Below are 22,967 nucleotides of genomic sequence, written 5' to 3'. Positions count from 1 at the left end.
GAGACGCGCAAGTTGTCGGGCTTCTTCGGCGCGTTGAAGGTACTCGCTCACATCGAGGTTTTCTTCGACGGTGACGTTGGGTAACATGGCATCGAGCGCCATTGCCGGGCTCCTTCGGTAGACCAATTTGTATGGAGATATCTGCGTCGTCTCCTGCACCGCCATGTTGTATGCGAAGGTCAGATACGGAAGAATGGCGTCCCACGTCTTGTGTTCGACATCGACGTACATTGACAGCATGTCGGCGATCGTCTTGTTAAGCCGCTCGGTGAGGCCGTTGGTCTGTGGGTGGTACGCTGTCGTCCGGCGGTGGTTTGTTTGGCTGTATGCCAAGATCGCTTGAGTTAAGTCGGCAATGAATGCCGTTCCTCTGTCAGGGATAAGGACCTCCAGGGCGCCGTGACGTAGGACAATATTTTCGACGAACTTAGCTACCTCGGATGCACTGCCTTTTGGCAGGGCTTTTGTCTTGGCGTAGCGGGTGAGGTAGTCGGTAGCTACCACGGTCCACTTGTTTCCGAAAGCCGACGTCGGGAACAGCCCCAGTAGGTCTATACCAATCTGCTGGAAAGGTCGGCAAGGTAGATCAGTTGGCTGCAGAAGTCCCGCTGGCCTTGTCGGCGGTGTCTTGCGTCGCTGACAGTCCCGGCATGTTCTCACATAACGAGTGACGTCGGTGGTAAGACGTGGCCAGTAGTACCTTTCTTGTATCCTCGCGAGCGTGCGAGAAACACCGAGGTGCCCTGCCGTCGGATCGTCGTGCAGGGCCTGCAGGAGTTCTGGTCGCAGAGCTGAAGGCACCACATGGAGGTACTTAGCTCGAAGCGGTGAAAAGTTTTTCTTTTGTAGAAGACCGTTTCGTAGAAAGAATGACGCAAGTGCGCGCTTGAATACCTTCAGGACTTCGGCGGTCCTGCCTTCGAGGTATTCTATTAGGGCCTTAAGTTCCGGGTCGGCCCGCTGTCGTTCAGCGAAGTCGTCGGTAGTTATCGTTCCCAAGAAGTAGTCGTCATCCGGGTCGTCGGGTAGCGGTTGGTCGACAGGCGCACGAGAGAGACAGTCGGCGTCGGAGTGTTTTTTGCCGGACTTGTAAATGGCGGTAATGTCATATTTTTGAAGTCTCAGGCTCCATCGTGCGAGGCGACCTGAAGGGTCCTTCAAGGTGGCTAGCCAACACAAGGTGTGGTGGTCGCTCACAACTTTGAAGGGCCTGCCGTAGAAGTAGGGGCGAAATTTCGACGTAGCCCAGATGATTGCGAGGCACTCCTTTTCTGTTGTGGAATAATTTGCTTCTGCTTTGGATAGCGATCGGCTGGCGTAACTAATAACCCTTTCAAGTCCGTCAGCCCTCTGCACAAGAACGGCGCCAAGACCTACGCTGCTTGCGTCAGTATGTATTTCTGTCTCGGCGAATTCGTTGAAATGGGCAAGTAACGGAGGTGTATGGAGGCGATGTTTAAGCTCCTGGAAAGCGTGTTCCTGTGGCGTTTCCCACTGGAACTCCACGTCGGCCTTGGTAAAGTTAGTGAGAGGATCGGCGATGCGGGCGAAGTTTTTCACGAACCGCCTATAATAGGCGCACAGGCCCAGAAATCGGCGCACGGCTTTCTTGTCAGTGGGCGGCGGGAAGTCGGCGATGGCGGCTGTTTGCCGTGGATCGGGACGAACTCCAGACTTTCTGATAACGTGCCCCAGAAACAAGAGCTCCTCATACGCAAATCTGCACTTTTCTGGCTTCAGTGTGAGTCCGGAAGTCTTGATGACTTGAAGTACAGCTTCAAGGCGCCGAAGATGCTCGTCGAAACTCGAGGAAAACACGACGACGTCGTCCAAGTACACATGTAAAGTCTGCCATTTCAATCCTGCCAGTACTGTATCCATAACGCGTTGAAAAGTTGCAGGCGCTGAGCAAAGGCCGAAGGGCATCGCCTTAAACTCGAAGAGGCCGTCCGGTGTTATAAACGCCGTCTTTTCTCGGCCTCTTTCGTCGACTTCGATTTGTCAATAGCCAGTCTTGAGGTCCATTTGGACCAGACAGTATAATCATCGCCTGACTGCAGACTGCGCTGCTGCGCCAGAGCCTTGTGGCGCAGTGCAGCGGCGTAGCTCATGGCTTCCGGCTCGGGCAGCGGTGCGTGGGGAATTTGAAGTGATTGCCGAACTTCTTCTCGCACAATGTCGGCAATTGAATCCACTCTAGGCTGCACCGAAGGCAACAGCTTGCGCAGCTCTTCCCGCACGATCGCTCGGATAGTTTCACGCAGGTCTCCGGAGTTACTGGCTTGAGCAGCAGCGCAGTCTGCAGTCAGGCGACGATTATACTGTTTGGTGCGCATGTCCAGGGTCTTTTCGATAGTGGTCGCTTCGGCTACAAATTCTTGGACGGTTTTCGGTGGGTTTCTCATCAGTCCCGCGAAGAGCTCCTGTTTGACCCCTCGCATGAGGAAACGAAGTTTTTTTTTCCTCAGGCATGTCTGGGTCAGCATGACGGAATAGTCGGGTCATTTATTCTGTGAAAATGTCGACATTTTCATTTCGTAGCTGAACCCGGGTCTCTAATAAAGCAGCGGCCCTCTCTTTGCGAGCGACGCTCGCGAACGTTTGCAGGAATGCGCCGCAGAAAACATCCCACGTTCGGAGCGTGGACTCCCGATTTTCGAGGCAGGTCCTTGCGGTGTCTTCCAAATAGAAGAACACACGACGCAGCTTTTCATCATGGTCCCAGTGGTTGAGGGTGGCCACACGGTCGTATGTTTCTAGCCAGGACTCCGGGTCTTCGAACGATGACCCATGGAAAATTGGTGGTTCCCTGGGTTGATGCATGACCATCGTGGGCTGGGACGCTGCGGTTGTCATTGTCGCTGCAGTGGCAGTCATGGCATTGGTCTTCCGCGCCTTGTCTTGTAGAAGCCCGTACTCCGGTGGTAGCCCTTGTTGTCGGCGGCTTGTTCACTGCTCCTGGTTGGCGTCGGTGTCTTCTCCGCGACGTGGGCTGGGTTCACGGCTTGACGGGGGCGTCCGGTACATGAACGAAGCAGCAGCTCCACCAGATGTCACGGGGTCGTGACGTGGCCGAAGACAGGAGACTTCGTGTTGGGATTTAACTGTTTATTTAGGCGAACCTGTGCCTGGTAAAAGGAAAGTCTAATTACAGCAGCAGTCTCCCGCAGATAGCAGTCTCGGACTGATAGCGGCGAACGGAGCGTCGGCCTTCGATCAACAACTGACAAGCGGCGAAGCGCGTCGGCATTTATACTCTTGCCACCGAATGTTCTAGCGTTATCGCTGGCGGAGGCGTCGGTTCCAGAACAATCTGTACCGTTCGCACAGTGGGCGTGATCTTATCGAAATGATCTACTACAGTCCGGAACCTTCTCGAAAACTGCAGGCGCGGTTTGCGCTGAGAATCGTGTGGTGTTTTGGGACGATAACAAAAACTTGGGAAATGGAACGTAACAATATACTAACACTCATGAGTATTCACTCACGTTCATACTCACTCATACTCACACTCAAAGTACTCACTCACGTTCATACTCACTCTCACTCAAACTCACAATACTCACTCACTTTCATACTCAATTCTGCTCACACATTCATACTCACTTATACTCACACTGAGAGTAGTCACTCACGTTCATACTCACTCCTATTCACACTCAGAATACTCATTCACGTTCATACTCACTCGTACTCACACTCATGAGCACCCACTCTCGTTCATACTCACTTCTACTCATCTGAAAGTACTCATTCACGTCCATAATAACTCTCACTTATACTCATGAGTACTTACTCACGTTCTACTCACTCCTACTCATACTCATCAGTACTCACTCATACTCACACTCACCATGTTCAAATGAGTATGAATGAGTGTGAGTGAGTGTACTCATGAGTGAGTATGCCAAGCTATGTCTTGGGGTGTTGCGCAGGCTTCGGCGTTCTCCAATGTCATCGCGTTGCTCACAACACCACCTATTCTGGCCCATTTTGACATGTTTGCCCCAACAGAAGTCCGCACTGATGCCAGCGGCCATGGAATCGGTGCTGTTTTGGTCTAGCATCAAAGCGGCTGCGCCCGCGTTATCGCATATGACAGCCGTCTGCTCTCTGCGGCCGAGCGGAACTACTTTATCACTGAACGGGAATGCCTTGCTCTAGTTTGGGCGGTTGGCAAATTTCGGCCCTACTTACATGGTCGTCGTTTCACTGTCACAACTGATCACCACGCCCTCTGCTGGCTCTCGTCGTCAAAGGGTCCCACTGGGCGTCTTGGTCGCTGGGCACTACGGCTCCAAGAAAATGACTACTCAGTGTCTTACAAATCTGGCCGTTTACACCATGACGCTGACTGCTTGTCCCGCCATCCAGTGGACCCTCCTGAGACTTTAGATGAAGCGCCGTCATGTGTGCTCTCTCTCTATGCTTTGAGTAACATCCGTGATGAACAGCACCGAGATCCCGTCTTGCATGATAATATTGAGAAGCTGAACTCTCCAACGCCACATTCGTCTACTCGACTGTTTGTACATAAAGAGGGCACCTTGTACCACTACAATGTCAACACAAATGGGCGCGGACTGCTCCTTGTGGTACCTTCCCACCTACGTTTGAGTGTTATCACCCAGCTCCATAACGCCCCCACCGCCGGTCACCTTGGTCTCTCTCGGACTTACGACCGCGTGCAGCGTCGTTTTTACTGGCCCAGGCTTTATCAATCCGTGCACCGCTATGTCGTCGCATGCGACCAGTGCCAACATCGAAAAAAAACCCCTATGAGTCCTGCCGGACTCCTCCAGCCCCTTGATATTCCTATTGACCCCTTATTTCAAGTTGGTCTTGATCTCCTAGGCCCCTTCCATCAGTCTACCTCCGGAAACAAATGAATAGCTCTACACACTAAACAAAAATGACCTGAAATAACCTCAAAAACTGGTTAAACCATTTGTCCTCTAGTGCACTACCTTTCCTGGGTTTTTTTTACCACCTACTACCGAGGTACATATTTACTCTCGTGCTAACTGAGTTTTTGAACGTAGCGAGAGTAGTAATTATTTACCCCAGCGAGGTTTTCAGCGAGTATAGAGAGAGTAAATTTTTACTGTTTTCACAAGGTTTTTGAGGTGATTACTGGGAGTTATTTTTGGTGGTAAAAAATAAAAATGACGGGTGCATTCGCCCAGAGTCGACAAATTTATTGAATAGCAGAATTGATTGAATTTATTGAACGGCAGAATTGGTGACACATACATTCACATACAGACAAACACGCACACACAACAAATGCAGAATAATACACCACTAGCACAGACTGCACGCGTTGCTCAACTACACTTCGACAATCCAGTATATATATAGGCACGACTTTTTGACCGGCAATTTAGTACCGGTAGGAGAGCTCTTTTTTTGCATCGATTAACAACAACGCTTGAAGGTGCAAGCGTAAGCTTCAGGTGGGCTGCAGGGCACCAAATGTCACACCAACCTTTTATTATAAATCTACACGATCTCACCTTTTTGATTATCCAATAATTGCTTGGCACACCGGGCTCTTTGCCCCACGCGTGTTAGCACTGGTGATGCACAAGTCCACAAAATATACCTAAGTACGCACAAAGCATGGTAGCTCAATGATTTTCATTCAGCGACGGTGCACAAACACAGTAGCAGCACGTATTCATCACAACGGGCGTAGAAGAGTGGTCCACGCCTGCATACAAGCTGCTTACCGACGGCGTTCTAGGCCTTTTTGAGGAGCACGGCTATCCGATAAAACACAGCTGGCGATCACAGAACACATATCCTGTGCGAATTTCGTCGTCATTTCAGGCACAAATGAACACGTCACCGCTATCTTACGGGGACGGGGCGGTGTATGCACACTTCCAACGAAAGACCACCATCCGGGTTTTCTTCGTGCTCACGGGCAGCCTCTTGTTGTTTCCGTCTGCCTCGTATCGGCTTCGCGCTACATGTTTGAGAACAGTTCGTGCATGAGGTGGGCAATTCGGGCAGCACTTTACTCATGCAGACATCGCCTACTGTGGAACAAAAACTGTGGAACAAAATATATGCGATGCTTCTTTCACCTGCCCCGGCGACACACTCCCACTGGTCACTGGTGGCCACGGCTCGGTGACGACGACAGAGTGAAGCATTTTTCTTATTGCTTCTCCAGCAGGCAATCACAGACGATGACACCAGATTGATTTTGTTACCACTGGCAGATCTTCACGATTCGGCTACTCGGAAGTGGGATATCCGCGACGTGCAGGTTCGGAGGCGCTCGGAAGAGCACGGTCACTCGGTGATGTAGGAAACACGTGAGATCCATCAGCCCAACCAAACACACAGATACCGAGCTTCTTGCACTGTCTGTCTCCATGGCCACCGCCGAGCAAAAGCAACATTTTGCGAAAATATGCAGGACAGCTTTCCACAGCAGGTTTTCTTTCTTTTTATTTTTCTCTTTTGAGAGCCCCCCCCCCCGTCTTTTTTTTTTTCGTTCAAAGAATGCTGTTTTCGCTTGTTGTGCTTATGCTGCCCCCAGTTCCAGTAAAAGTGCGCTGACTCGAGGTCAGTCCAGAGGCACGGCGATGCAAAAAAAAAACAAAAAAAACATCTGTGGGCTTCGCGTACCTTCAGTATTCACTGAGAGCGTCACAAGGGGGGTATGGGGCAAAAGCCGCCGAAGCAGCTGCACCTTGCAGTCACGTGGTAATAAACTCTGAAACGCAGGTTAAAAATCACGTGATAGAAAACTCCCTAAGTGGTAAAACTGGATTTTGACATCCTTTTACTACTTGCCTGAGAGGTGGTGGTAAAACTATGTCGTGTACCATCTTTTACTCCTACGCGAGGTAGTAATTTAAAACCCGAAGTCAGGAGCCGGAAAAACCCCAAACTCGGATAGTTTTTGCTTACAGTGTAGCTACAGATCATACAACACACGGGCTTTGCCAACCAGCTGTGCCACAGATGTTGCCGATTTTCTTCTGTACGATGTCATCCTCCATCATGGTGCTCCATGCCGACTCCTCACAGATCGTGGACGCTATTTCCTCTCCCGGGTTATTGACAACCTGCTTCGCTCTTGTGAAACCAAACATAACTTTGCAACGGCCTACCATCCACAAACTAATGGGCTTACCGAACGACTCAACCGTACTTTAACTGACATGCTCTTCATGTACGTCTTCTCCGGCTACCTAGACTGGGACGTTGCATTACCATTTGTCACATTTGCATACAATTCCTCACGCCACGATACCGCTGGGTTTTCACCATTCTACTTCTTAGTTGGCCGTGACCCAACTCTACCTTTCGACCCCATCTTTCCGACAGCTGTCGATTCGCCGACTGAATACGCCCGTGACACTATCACCAGAGCTCACAAAGCACGAGAAGTCGCTCGGAAGCACCTCTTAGCATCGCAAGAGAAACAGAAGCAACGTTACGACACACATCATCGTGACGTTTCCTTTGCCCCGGGTTCCCTTGTGTTGTTGTGAACACCGACTCGGCATGTTGGTCTCTCTGAGAAGCTGCTTTCCCGGTACTCAGGAGCCTACCGCGTCTTGCGCCAGGTGACCGACGTTACCTATGAGATAGCCCCGCTGAAGTCGTCATCTTCAATGTCTACAGACATTGTTCATGTCTCCAGATTTAAGCTCTACCACTCCGCAACATCATAGAAAGCACCGAGATGGTGCTTCTGCACCCGGGGGTCATGTTAAAAGACTACATCACGCTGAATAATCAAGACAGACAGCGAGAAAGACGCATTCGGGGATGTGGGGCACGCTCTGGTTTGCCATCTCGGCTTAGGCTTGGCGTCGTGCAATTATATCTTAGCTGTAACCTCGTTTCTCTGTGTGCCCTCCCGTGACAATATATATATATATATATATATATATATATATATATATATATATATATATATATATATATATATATATATATATATATATATATATATATATATATATATATATATATATATATATATATATATATATATATAGTGAAACGCGCTAGCGAAGATTCGACGAAGAGGAGGAAGAGACTCGACTGGCTCGCGAGCGACGCTGTGGATCCTTCGCTGAGCTACACCTCTGCATTACCCATCTTGTAAATAAACGCGTTCCATCGTCACAATTGTGGTGGAAGGTGCTGGGTAAGCTAGCTACTACCAAGTCATACCGGAGAGGCACCGTCCCCTAACGACGGAACCGCTACACGAGCTTCGCCGCAGCCGTCGACTAGCGGGCTTGGCACCATTACCTCAAGAAATGAGCTCAGACGGTGACAACCAGCAACCAGCCGCAAGGACGTCACCCTACCACTACAGGGAGCCGCGAACCTTCACAGGGAAACCCGGCGATGACGTGGATGAATGGCTAAGCCACTATCAGTGGGTGAGCCGTTCGAACGGTTGGAATGCGGCTAGCCAGCTGTCTCACGTGGGGCTCTTCCTCGATTTCACGGCGCTGGTGTGGTTTGAGAACCATGAAGACACATTGACAACCTGGGACCAGTTTGTGGAGGAAATTAAGAAATGATTTGGAGACCCAGCAACGAAGAAGAAACGTGCCAAGCAGACGTTGTCGCAGAGGGCTCAAGTCACCGGTGAGACATGCAGAACCTACATTGAAGAGATTCTGAAGTTGTGCAAGTCGGTGGATGCCCACATGACGGAAGAAGACAAAGTGGGCCATATACTCAAGGGCATCGCCGATGACGTCTACCACTTCCTCATGGGCAAGGAGAGCCTGGAATGCGTGGCCGACGTCATTAACCACTGCCGAACCTTCGAGGCTCTTAAAACTCGTCGCATCACATCGAAGTTCGGACGTCTGGCCAACGTCACGACTGTTGCCACCGTCGATGTCTGCCATAATTCTCTACCTGCCGACCTTTCCTCCACCATTCGTCAGATTGTACGGGAGGAACTGCGTCGCCATGTCTCTGTTCCCATGCAAGCTGGAGACCCGCAGTGTGATACACTATCCCCAAGCATCAATGCTGCGAGTTTCGACGAGCGCAGTTACTCCACCCGCAGTCCACGGCTGAGGGCTCCGCCACCACAGGCTACTTACGTCGAGTCGTCTTATGCGCCCCGCAGCAGTTATAGCTACGACAGCCAACCGCCTCCGTTTGTGTCCGAGTGGCAACAGTTCCCTGAGCATCCTCTCCACACCGCAGCATTCAATGTGCCTCGGGAACGCCCCGTGTGCTACCAGTGCGGTGTTCGCGGACATATCGCCCGGTTTTGCCCATCGCGACGTCGCCCACGCACGACGTTTTCTGACCGACCAGCGATGCTTGCACGGCGAATCCAACAGCCCGATTACGCCTACTGGCCTTCAGATTCAACTGCCCAGAAGCACGGGCACCGGCCGAACATCCGCAGTGACTCGCCTGCCTCTGTGAGGAGCTTGACGCCACCTACTACACGCCAGCGACGGTCCCCATCTCCCCGTCCCCGGCCGCGGCTTTCCTCTCCGCCACCGGGAAACTAGCCGGCGCGGCCGATGGAGGCGAGGTCGCTGGACGTACCGCTTTGCACACAAGTATGCCTCCATTAGTTCACATGCTTCACAGCAAGGTTCATGTTCATTGACGATGTTCCCACGATGGCTCTGGTAGACACCGATGCAACAGTTTCTGTGATGAGTTTAGTTTTCAAGGAGAGACTTGGCCGCAAGGTTATGTTTTATTGGGATAAATCTTCTACTTTTCGAGCAGTCAGCGGCACGGCTTTGTGTCCAGTAGGTGTGTGCACTGTGTCTGTTCGTGTTGCTGGTAAAGCGTTCAAGACAGAATTCGCAGTGCTCGCTCATTCCACGCATGACGTTATCCTTGGAATTGACTTCTTGCAAGAGTGCCGTGCGACTGTCGACGGCGGGGCAGGCGAGGTTCTGTTGTCCGCCCACGCCCAGCAGCCTCAACGTAGCGGAGGCGACAACCTAGTTGTAGTTAAAGACACTATTCTACTGGCATGGTCTACTGCCAGCGTGTCCGTTGCTGCTTCGAATGCCGACTCGAGTTTCAGTTCTCCTGATATTGTGATTGAGCCGTTGCCTTTGCCTTGCATGAAGAAAAACATCTTTCTGCCGCGCTGCGTTGTGTCTCTCACCGAGGGAAAAACTAAATTATGGGTAGTTAACTGCTCATCCGAGTCTGTTGTACTACCAGAGGGAATGCGCCTTGCCATGTTTGAAGGGCAGTGCAGTATCTGCATAGGAGCTCTCAGCAATGCGGCAAATTCGGACTATGCTGATGTATCCGGCGCGGAATACGAATTTTATAAGATGGTTAGCAAGTCTATTCCCTCGCATAAGCGCAAAGTGTTGATTACACTGCTGGCCAGGCACGCTAAAGTATTTGATTTTCACGGAAGTCGCATAGACCTCAGACGCCCAGCACACGCACTCGTCACAAGATCGACACCGGATCTGCGCACCCCCTCAGACAGAAACATTATCGAGTTTCCGCGTCAGAGCGCAAGGTAATTTCGGAGCAAGTCAGTGAGATGCTAACCTCTGGCGTAATTCAACAATCGTCAAGTCCCTGGGCCGCGCCTGTTATCTTGGTCAAGAAAAAAAATGGGTCCTGGAGGTTCTGCGTTGACTACCGACGTCTCAACTCTATAACTAAGAAGGACGTGTACCCGCTTCCTCGCATCGATGATGTCATCGACTGCGCCTGCACTCAGCGGTCTATTTTTCATCGGTGGACTTGCGATCCCATGGATCCGGCTGACAAAGAAAAGACGGCCTTTGTTACACCTGACGGTCTGTTTGAGTTTAATGTTATGCCATTCGGCGTTCCATCGTCACAATATATATATATATATATATATATATATATATATATATATATATATATATATATATATATATATATATATATATATATATATATATAAAATAAGGGAAAGAAGTGTATACCTAAGGGCTCGTTTTTCCGTGTTTTTAACACAATAATAATGAGATATAACAGACAGTAATGCCAAGGAATGTACAGGGGAAGTTATTACAATAATGGAATGTAAATAAGAAGAAAGAAAAGTGGATGAAAAAATTACCAACTGTAAGCAGGAATCGAACCTACGACCTTCGAATTACGCGTTCGATGCTCTAACCACTGAGCTATTACAGCGGCACTCCCTCCATCCACTTTTTTGGGTTTATCTGTGAATTTAGAAGTAGGAGCGACAGTCAGCGCCATCTATAAGCCAAACAACGAGTGTGAAAACACTCTTATGCGCATGTTTGGCGTCACGTAGCACGTGAACTTATTATGAGCGGGCAGCTGATTAATTGTCCCTCTTATACAAGCTAAACACACCAAGTCTGCCAGTACGAGACCCTCGTTCCATGAAATAAGGGAAAGAAGTGTATACCTAAGGGCTCGTTTTTCCGTGTTTTTAACACAATAATAATGAGATATAACAGACAGTAATGCCAAGGAATGTACAGGGGAAGTTATTACAATAATGGAATGTAAATAAGAAGAAAGAAAAGTGGATGAAAAAATTACCAACTGTAAGCAGGAATCGAACCTACGACCTTCGAATTACGCGTTCGATGCTCTAACCACTGAGCTATTACAGCGGCACTCCCTCCATCCACTTTTTTGGGTTTATCTGTGAATTTAGAAGTAGGAGCGACAGTCAGCGCCATCTATAAGCCAAACAACGAGTGTGAAAACACTCTTATGCGCATGTTTGGCGTCACGTAGCACGTGAACTTATTATGAGCGGGCAGCTGATTAATTGTCCCTCTTATACAAGCTAAACACACCAAGTCTGCCAGTACGAGACCCTCGTTCCATGAAATAAGGGAAAGAAGTGTATACCTAAGGGCTCGTTTTTCCGTGTTTTTAACACAATAATAATGAGATATAACAGACAGTAATGCCAAGGAATGTACAGGGGAAGTTATTACAATAATGGAATGTAAATAAGAAGAATATATAATATAATAATATAATATATATAATAAGAATATATATATAATAAGAATATATATATATATATATATATATATATATATATATATATATGAGAGATCTAACAGACAGTAATGCCAAGGAATGTACAGGGGAAGTTATTAGAACCAATAGAATGTAAATAAGAAGAAAGAAAAGTGGATGAAAAAATAACCAGCCGTGAGCAGGAATCAAACCTACGACCTTCGAATAACGCGTTCGATGCTCTAACCACTGAGCTACCACAGCGGTCCTCCCTCCATCCACCCTTTTGGGCCCATATGTGAATTTAGAAGTAGGAGTGACACTCAGCGCCATCTATAAGCCAAACGACGAGTGTGAAAACACTCTTATGCACATGTTTGGCGTCACGTAGCACGTGAACTTATTATGAGCGGGCAGCTGATTAATTGTCCCTCTTATACAACCTAAACACACCAAGTCTGCCATTACGAGACCCTCGTTCAATGAAATAAGGGAAAGAAGTGTATACCTAAGGGCTCGTTTTTCCGTGTTTTAACACAATGATAATGAGATCTAACAGACAGTAATGCCAAGGAATGTACAGGGGAAGTTATTAGAATCAATGGAATGTAAATGGCAGACTTGGTGTGTTTAGGTTGTATAAGAGGGACAATTAATCAGTTGCCCGCTCATAATAAGTTCACGTGCTACGTGACGCCAAACATGTGCATAAGAGTGTTTTCACACTCGTCGTTTGGCTTACAGATGGCGCTGACTGTCACTCCTACTTCTAAATTCACATATGGGCCCAAAAGGGTAGATGGAGGGAGGACCACTGTGGTAGCTCAGTGGTTACAGCATCGAACGCGTTATTCGAAGGTTGTAGGTTCGATTCGTGCTCACGGCTGGTTATTTTTTCATCCACTTTTCTTTCTTCTTGTTTACATTCTATTGGTTCTAATAACTTCCCCTGTACATTCCTTGGCATTACTGTCTGTTAGATATCATTAATATTGTGTTAAAACACGGAAAAACGAGCCCTTAGGTATACACTTCTTTCCCTTATTTCATTGAACGAGGGTCTTGTAATGGCAGACTTGGTGTGTTTAGGTTGTATAAGAGGGACAATTAATCAGCTGCCCGCTCATAATAAGATCACGTGCTACGTGACGCCAAACATGCGCATAAGAGTGTTTTCACACTCGTCGTTTGGCTTATAGATGGCGCTGACTGTCACTCCTACTTCTAAATTCACATATGGGCCCAAAAGGGTGGATGGAGGGAGGGCCGCTGTGGTAGCTCAGTGGTTAGAGCATCGAACGCGTTATTCGAAGGTGGTAGGTTTGATTCCTGCTCACGGCTGGTTATTTTTTTATCCACTTTTCTTTCTTCTTATTTACATTCCATTGGTTCTAATAACTTCCCCTGTACATTCCTTGGCATTACTGTCTGTTATATCTCATTATTATTGTGTTAAAACACGGAAAAACGAGCCATTAGGTATGCACTTCTTTCCCTTATTACATACATACATACATATATATATATATATATATATATATATATATATATATATATATATATATATATATATAAAGAACTTAGCAAAGAAGAATTGAGTATACTATCACGCGGATTTACATTCTGCCCTGGCAACGGAAGGTACGATGAATTCACGCTCCTAAAAGACCTAGACGACTTCGCACGAAATTTACGATTGGAGGAATATTTTTTCGATGAACCCCAAAAAGATAACTCACTCTTTTGTGGGGTAATCGGACGGCAATGAACCCTAAACGCCAACAGAGATCGACATCTGGATCTCAATATACACGCGATTCAGAAAGATGTTATACATGCGTACAATGTGCACAAACCAAGCATAAATAACGTATCAAAAGAGAAAAAGAGGCACTACTCACGTTGAGCAACTGCGAAGATCTCGTCATCAAACCAGCAGACAAAGGAGGCGCGATTGTTGTTCTGAATAGATCGAACCACATTGAGGAAGGCAAGCGACAACTAAATAACAAACGATTCTACAAACACCTCGACTTCGACCCTACCACTGAGAACAAAAAGGTCATTGTAACAACCCTAGAGGATCTCACACGTGAAGGCGCCATTGATTCAAAGCTTAAAAAGGCACTTATTACGGTACATTCGGCGCCTGGTAGTTTTTACATGCTGCCGAAGATTCATAAAGAGAATAACCCTGGCAGACCCATTATATCAGGCACGGGAACGTTAACGGAACCTATTTCCAGTTATACTGATTCTATAATCAAAGGCATACCACCCACACACGAGTCCTTCTTGCGTGACACAAACCATTTCCTTCGGGAAATAGCAGACGTAAAAATTCCAGATGGTGCATTTCTCGTAACATTGGATGTTAGCTCACTCTACACAAATATCCCACATGACGATGGTGTAAGGGCGCTTGTTGAATCGTATGGCACACACAACCCTGTCGCTTATCCAAGCAAAAAAGTAATTGAAATCTTCACAAGACTTGTACTCGATTTGAACAGCTTTGAATTTAACAACCAGTACTATCTTCAAATCAGCGGTACGGCAATGGGTACAAGAATGGCCCCAAACTACGCTAACATATTCATGCACCACATAGAGTCCAATTTTCTTTCATCTTGTAATATCAAACCATTACTCTATAAACGGTTCCTAGATGATATATTCATAATTTGGACACATTTGGAAAACGAGCTCCTCATATTCATACAGGCATTCAACCATATACACCCCAGTATTGATTTTACACACTCCTACTCTAACACTGAAATAAACTTTCTTGATGTACTCATTCGAGTTGACGATGGTGCGTTGGTAACTAGTCTATACAGAAAACCTACAGACAGGCAACAATACCTGCACTTCAAAAGCTGCCACCTGTGACATTGCAAGACCAGCATTCCCTATTCCCAAGCACACAGATTCCGACGAATCTGCTCCCGCACCGAGGACTTCCACAAAAACAGCACACATATGCGCGAAGTACTCCTTAATCAAGAATACCTGGCAGCTATCATCGATGACGCCTATCAAAAAAGCTCACAATCTGGACCGCTAGATTCTTCTCAACCACCAGAAAAACGGCGACCAACACCGCAACAAAAACTTGCTATCAACTTTCATGAGAAACCCACCGAACATAAACAAGGTCCTAAGAAAACAATTTAACATATTGGAACAGAGCGTGCGACTATCCAAAATTTTCACTTCTCCTCCTTGTGTGGTATACAGACGGCTGAAAAATATAAAGGATCATTTAATAAATTCAAAGATAGGCGTGAAATCTCAAATTGCGTGTCACCCTTGCGGAAAAAGCAGATGCAGGGTATGCAAACACATGCATACAACGACAGTGGTGAAAAGCACCCACTCGGATTTTAAGCACAGGATAAAAGGTGCACTAGACTGTGACTCAGACAACTTCATATACCTTCTGGAATGTTGGGTTTGTAGCAGGCAATACGTGGGCCAGACAGACACTCCATTTAGAATTAGATTCAACAACCATCGGGCACACATACGATCCCTGCCAGGCCTTCCACTTTCAAAACACAGCACATTAAAAGACCACAGCTTTGATCACATCAGGGTTACACTATTAGAAAACAACTTTCGAACAATCAGAGAATGGGAACAACGGGAACGTTATTTTATCTACAAATTTAACACGATAAAATACGGAATAAATGAAAAGCCAGGCACTCTGTCAGCGTTACGACCGCTAAAAGACGCAAACGCTTCTCTCTAATCAGTCCGGTCTCATCACGACAATACTATTACCCGCTAACAAAGCTTTTAGCCTATGCATCTGACAACGTAGAAATGGTTTGCCTCATCAAGCACAGCCGCAACGCACAGATAAGTGGTCCCGGACGTCGTACAGTCCCCCCCCCCCTCTTTTCTTTTCTTTTTTATGTTTTAACGCACATTCTGTTCCTTCACTGACAAGGAGCTGACAGCTAGGTGGTTTCATTAACTTTTTCATACATGCGCGCATGTCTTCCCAGTGAGCCGCAACTGTGTGGTGACTGTCTCGAATGTCGTACAGTCCCCCCCCCCTTCTTTTCTTTTTTTTTCTTCTTTAATATTTAACGCACATTCTGTTCCATCACTGGCAAGGAGCTACTGCATATAATGAATATTGATGGCGGCACCTCAATCACCGGCTTTTTTATTCCTCCCGACGCAATCAGCACGCAGTCGAAGCGCTTAAGCTCTCCCCATTAACTTGTCTTAAACTTCAAAGAGGAACGAGCCGCCAGTGGATTACACGGAAAGGTGAAATACAAGAACGGCGGCACACTGCCCACTTGGGGAAGAGTGGGTGCGGGGGAGGTATTGTTGACAATGATGGCATTGCTCATCTACCTCTGCCCTACTTTGTTGAGAGGCTGCCCCTTTCTAATTACGCCGTGTCGGTCTTGCTTCTTCTCCTAGATTTTCTATAATTTTTTAACGTTTCTCCTTCCGTTTCGCTCTTTCTTTTTTTCTTTTTGTTTGTTTTTACTTTTCTTTTGACCCCTTCTCTCCTGTCTCGATAGGCTATAAGAAGACCCGGAACATGCGTAAATATTATTATGCCTTGAAAAAGACGGGGTTCCCGTCAAAATGTCGGTTGTTATGTGAAAGCGCATCTACTTTCATATATATATATATATATATATATATATATATATATATATATATATATATATATATATATATATATATATATATATATATATATATATATATATATATATATAATGTTGTTAGGGTGACTGGGCTTCAGTAACGTGTGCTGTGTCCTTCTTGTCTCCGTGTCGTCGTGTTGCTCTCGCGCTATACCTATCGTCATACCATACCAACTAGCCCAAGCTGCCACACTCACACTGTCGCGTTAGTTTGTGCATAGCTCTGTGAAGAATCGTTGGCGCAAATTTTAAAGAATACCAAAGAAGAGACATATAAAAGGGCTTTTTCGTGTCTCTTCTTTTGTCTTCTTTAAAAGTTTGCGCCAACTATGTTTTACACGATGACTGGGTTTACTTACATGGTGAGGATGAGATTGGGCAATCGCAGTAAAGATGGAGCCCTCAGGCCGCACCAGACAACCTTGTCTTTCTCTTCCACCTCCCCGGCACACACCACAGCCCGGCTCATGCCGTAGCAATCCCCTGTTCACAGACGAAGCCCGCTGGCCGAGTCCAAGTCATTGGAGGGATCAAACTTCTTGAGGTTAGCCACGTGCATTAACTTCGTTCGATGTTATCGACGACGAGGTGTCGACAAGCATGTCACGACGTACGTCAATTCACTCAAGTGATCTACAATTATGAGGGGCATGTATACTGTAGGAAAAACTTCTGGCATAAACCACGTTCCCGTAGGGCAGGGGGGGGGGGTCCTTACTTTAATGAATTCACTTTCATGGAATTAAATGGCACCATGGCATTGATTGTACTCCTGCTTGGAGCAATCTTGTGATGCCAGTGTGCGCAGGGGAGCAATATGACGGGATTCTTCAGCCCGGCACAGTGTTTCGGCTACGGACTCATCGGCATTGAGCATAAATAGAAGGCTCATATGAAGGGACCTGCGCGTTGATCAAGCGTAGAACAGGTAGAAAGGCGTGAACTCCATGGTATCGTGATTCGCTCTATTGTGTGCATAGGTAATAAACGGTAGATCTCATCCAAGCTATCGTGATTGGATGAGACATAGATAGCGAGCATGTTAGTAAGAGTTCGATTTGTACGTTCTACAAGACCATCCATCTGGGGATGATATGGTTTCGACTGTCTGAACGTCGAAATGCTGAGGCGAAGCAATTCTCCTATAGCGTCCGCGATGCATTGGTGACCACGGTCACTGATTATCACTTGACGTAGACCATTGAGAAGGACTACAGTGTGTAACAAAACGGCAGGGACGCTGTCATCTATGGAAGATGGTATCGCGGTGGTTTCGGCGGATGTTGTAAGGTGGTCGACGTACAGTAATATCCAGTGGCTGTTGTTGGAAGATCGCGCAAATGGGCCCAATAGGTCGATTCCAACCTGCTCGAAAGGCGTAGTAGGTAGCTTTGTGGGGTAAAAAAGGCCGTGCGGGGAACTGGTTGGTTATTTGTGATGCTGGCACTTCTCGCAGCTCAAGACGTATTACTTCACAAAATCTCGCTTTCGAGGCCAGTAAAATCTCTGCTCTGCTCGATGCAAAGTGCGAATGAACCCAAGATGCCTGACGTTGGATCATCGTGCATAGTACGGAGAACGTCGCATTGAAGACTTTCAGGTACCAGCAGTAAATAACATGCGCCGTTTGCTGAGTAATTAGTCTTGCACAACAGTCTATCACGAAGCCGAAAGCGACCGCTGCCTTAGAGACTGCGGGCGTCAGCAAACAAAGGGGTCTAAAGATAACTCGTTTGATTGTTTCTGTTTGGCGATCTTGGCATCGGGAAACGTGTGTGAGATCGAAGAAAAACAGATGTTGAAGGTATCTGCGCTGTCTTTTGCAGTGGTCTTACATAGGCGAGAAAGGCAATCAGCGTCCGGATGACGTCTTCCACTTCTGTCCGAAATGCTGAAGTCAAATTCTTGGAGGCGTAAAAGCCATCGTGCAAGGCGGTCAGAAGCGTCTCGGAGAGTAACAAGCCAACATAATGAATGATGGTCTGTCACAATTGTAAACAGATGGCCGTAGCGGTAACAACAAAACTACTGAATGGCGAATACTTGCTCTGTCACCGTACACTTTATTTCAGCCTTGTTTAGAGATCGACTTGTATAAGCAACGACATGCTCTGCATTATTAAGGCGCTGAACAAGCACACCTCCGATGTCGATTCCACTTGCATCCCTCAGCACTTTAGTAGGAGCAGACACATCGAAATGAAGAATGGGTTCTGAAGTCAGTAGAACCTTCGGTTCAGAAAATGCGGCATCACATTCAGGTGTCCACTCGAATGGGCAGTCTTTTCGCAACAAGCTCGTCAATGGGTGTACAACGACCGCAAATCTGTACGTACAGCGATGAAAGTAGGAACATAATGCCAAGAAGCTGCGAAGTTCCTTTATTGTCTGCGGTGGTGTCAATGTGCTGACTGCTTCGATTTTGGTCTGACGCCATTTTTGTCAGCTAGGTGAGAGAGAACTAATGCTTGTCGTTCACCAAAACGGCTTTCCTTAGGGTTCAAAATGAAGCCAGCCTTTCCTACAGAGTCTAAAACAAGGCTCAACAGAAGTTATTCTCTTCGAAGATACGCTTAAAAATGATGACGTCGTCCAAGAAGCATAAGCATGCCTCCTATTTAAGACCATGAAGGACGGAGTCCATGAATCGTTCAAAGATGGTGGGGGCGTTGCAAAGCCCAAAGGGCATCACATTCAATTGGTACAATCCATGCAACCCGCCACGGTGGTCTAGTGGCTAAGGCACTCGGCTACTGACACGCATGTCGCGGAATCGAATCCCGGCCGCGGCTGCCGCATTTCCGATGGAGGCGAGAATGTGTGGAGCCCATGTGCTTAGATTTGGGTACACGCTAAATAACCCCAGGTGGTCGAAATTTCCGGAGCCCCTCACTACGGCGTATCTCATAATTATATGGTGGCTTTGGGACGTTAAACCTCAACTATTATTAAACCTCAACTATTAATTATTAGGTTGCATGAGACTTTATCTGCGAAACGAAAGGCATTACATGGCGGGCGCGCTATTCTTAGAGTGTCCCAGAAAATGTAAACTCATGACAAATTATAAGACACAACGCCAAGTTCGTACTTAAGTGGTGATCACTCGTTATGTGCACGTAAAAATCAGGTGCATTGGTTCGCAACAGGCGCATTTTCGTTTGAACATTCTGTGCTATGAAGAATTTTTCTTCTGCAAATGCTTTTAGCAAGTACGAATTTTTGAACATGAACTCAATGTTTTCCTTTATGTTGCTGTCGACTGTACGCATTATTGAAATTAATTGGTTTCTTCCCGAGTATGTAGGTTAGACGTAGGCGATGTATAATCTGTACTTTCACTAAGAATTTAGAGAGCTGTCGAATGCTATGGCCATCGTTCGAGACGTCATCGTACTCCTCATTAAGTCAGTGGTGAAGGAGGCACTGATATGCATTGTATTATAAATATGTGCACACGTAACTCCGGCTGTTTGACTGATAGTACGCGCGAGGCTTCAGAGTGTGTGACTGAAGCACGTGCTCACCTACTGTGCAGGTGCTGGCCGCCGCAGCAGCGAAATGGCAGCAACGTGGACGACAACCACGGCAAGCACGGTGAGCCCCGCCATGTCTCCGGACTTCTTCGGCGTCTACCAGGAGTTGGCATCGGGTGATGACATCGGCTACAGCTACTTCACGCCGCCATCGGTGAGTTGTGTAAGGCGCTGTTGGGGCAGTGAATACACACGACGTTTTCCGTACGAAGAAAGCAATGAATGTGCCGTGATGATAATCCCTTTACAATGTTGTACACATCAACCATAGAGGTGCATCACGCACCACGTATTTCTTCGAATGGCTTTGAACTCAGTGTGGACATTCGTGCAAGGCTTTCCGAGCGAACAACTAGCAGTCATTGATCTTCATTATGTTGCGCATCACTGCACAGGATCACTTTGCGGCAGACGCTACCATGCTTGACAATCATTTGACAGGCCGCGTACGAGAACCAACGTTAGTTCTTTTTTTTTCACTTCAAATCGACTGCCGCAAGGTACAAAGTGGACAAATATTTGATTCTCTTTGTGTAAGAATTGCAGCTGGCTTATTACAAAATAATCAGTTATTTACCGGCATAATAAGTAAAATTAACTACTTAATCTGACACAAAACAACACACTTGTGTACTTTCTTTCGTGGAATGTAATACTGCATGCCTTGCAATCATGCCGTGCGATTAGGCGCATTTGCAGACAGTGCAGCATAATTTGCACTCAAGGGGATATGATTAAGTTAAAGTTGGGCATGATAATCAGACGCGCATTTGGTTTGTTACCTTCCTTCCTGGAAGCCAAGAAATAGCACAACTGAGGAAGTGCAGGGAAGAGGAAGAGCACTGGCTGGGTCATAGTGTGTACACGAGCACTCACTGAGGCCTGACTGAGCTAAGTGTTTGTTTGTTTGACTACTTGAAATTATGGCTCATACCCACTCAGGAGGATGTGCCAAAAGAGCGTAGAGTGCTTTTTCTGTGAGCATTACAACTATCTGTAAGAATGAGATTATATTAAAATGTAACTAATGTAAGGAAAACCACAGAAAAAGAGAAGAAAAGGGGGGTAATCGAAACGGCAATTTGAGATATTTTGATACTTTAGCTGTTCAAATGACCACACAGCTGCGTTTACTTCACCTAACCATTCAGAATCATTGTTAAAACACTTTTTTGATAATCAATATTAATTATTAAATTGGGGATTATAGTGAGATACGTTTGGATGCCAGAATAAAATCGCAAACGGCATTAAAAGCATACCGGTGCCAATGTCACGAAACTGAGACACCAAGTCTTTTTCTTTTCTCTAGAAGTCTTTTTCTAAGTATAAAGTATCGGCGACAAGAAAAAATATAATTCTCAATTTATTCTATTTCTGTGCAGAATGCATAGAGGGGTGATATCACCAGACCAGCTCTGAGTAAGTATAGATTTAGAGGAAGCATACAGCATCAAAACCTAGTAATCAAAACTTCGAGCTGTCTGGACAGGTTCCACTGGGGTCGCCCTGGAAACTTGGTGTGGTTATATATTGTGCATATAGTGGTTGTTTCTATCACATCAGTGCAGATTGCTGATGTTCTATATATTGTTGCGCTGTACTTCTGCCAGAACGGATAATAATGGGCCATCAAATGCGGCTCGTGCTAAGGAATCGGCCAGTTCATTTATTCTTAATGCGCAATGTCCTGGAACCCACAGTAGCCTAAGGCGTCTCAACTGTGGCGGTTCTACTGTTCGAAATGTCCTTAGAGTTCGAGAGTTCTCAGAAGCTGTCAGATCTGCACAAACTGTCATCATGACTGCGCTGTTTTGATTCGACGGAAGTTTTTGAAGAGCTAAAATAGCCACCACGAGCTCAGCTTCAAAAACTGGAGTAAAATTACGCAGTCGCACAGAGAAGGACTAGTCAAGTAAATCATAGACAATGCCTACACCTGCCTTTTGATTACTCACTGAAGCTTTTGTGGCTATTATATTATTTGTTTCTGCATGCAACAGGTAATCTACTAATATTTTATTTAAAGATTAAAAGAACTGGAACTTGAATTTTATGGAGAAAATATTTTCATATTCAATAATAAGATTAAAATTCAAGTCATTAGTCACAATTGTTCTTCTAATGCTCACATTTACACGTTGTAGTTTCTTTTGTACAAACATTATCTGGGGTGTGTAAAACCGTGGCCTATGAGCAAGAAAAATGCGTCTTAGTCGGTGATAAAAGCATACTGACATCTTATTGCCGGTAAGCAATAAAATATTCAAAATTCTTGTACTCTCAAAATGTGAAATCGACAAAGTTGTGTAGGCAGGCGCGCGCTTCCTGATACAGTATATTGATAGCAACAAACCTGGGGAGTCCCAGACATATTCACTCTGCTTCTCGCTCCGAGACAACCAGAGGTTATGTTTTATAAGCAGGACCACCAGATAATAGTATGCATCCGGATTCCAGGATTGGGCGCATGTACATCTTTTACAACATTAGCAAAGTGTGCCTCCGTAACCCAGAACTCTTTCAATGTTTTTTTTATTTAAGCCTCGTGTTTTTTTTTCAATGTAGCACTGTTTGCTGAACGTTTTTATATTTCGCGTAGCGAAGCCACGTCATGCCGACTGGCCTTTAGCTTTACTTCGTTTTTCTGTATCCTTTCAGAAATAAAATATGTTCAAATCAAATAATTTATCCAGACGTATGGCGCCACCTGTCAGTCCCAGAAGGATGAAACGGCGTAGTGAAATTCTTCTTTCGTTGGTTG

The 22,967-nt window shown here is 46.3% G+C and overlaps 1 protein-coding gene and 2 non-coding genes across 4 annotated transcripts in view; 1 reads left to right on the top strand and 2 right to left on the bottom strand.

The window, feature by feature from the left end:
- Nucleotides 1–22,967, top strand: part of LOC119163047 (uncharacterized) — a 512,110-nt gene that overhangs the window by 100,209 nt on the left and 388,934 nt on the right. The window contains exon 2 of one of the 2 annotated variants that reach the window (XM_037414982.2): nt 20,206–20,357. In XM_037414982.2, coding sequence (XP_037270879.2) covers nt 20,229–20,357 — 129 coding nt within the window. In that variant the 5' untranslated portion in view covers nt 20,206–20,228. Of the gene's footprint in view, nt 1–20,205; nt 20,358–22,967 lie in introns of those variants that run through there. The other variant, XM_075874279.1, reaches the window with a different exon arrangement.
- TRNAT-CGU (transfer RNA threonine (anticodon CGU)) lies at nt 11,094–11,166 on the bottom strand. The gene has a single exon. It is a non-coding gene; the product is annotated as a tRNA-Thr (tRNA).
- On the bottom strand, nt 11,549–11,621 carry TRNAT-CGU (transfer RNA threonine (anticodon CGU)). Its single transcript has one exon. It is a non-coding gene; the product is annotated as a tRNA-Thr (tRNA).

The sequence above is a fragment of the Rhipicephalus microplus genome, chromosome 9 (assembly GCF_043290135.1).
Source record: "Rhipicephalus microplus isolate Deutch F79 chromosome 9, USDA_Rmic, whole genome shotgun sequence".
Lineage (NCBI taxonomy): Eukaryota > Metazoa > Arthropoda > Arachnida > Ixodida > Ixodidae > Rhipicephalus > Rhipicephalus microplus.
Note: the sequence above shows the minus strand (reverse complement) of the source record. Positions and strands in the feature narration are given on the sequence as shown.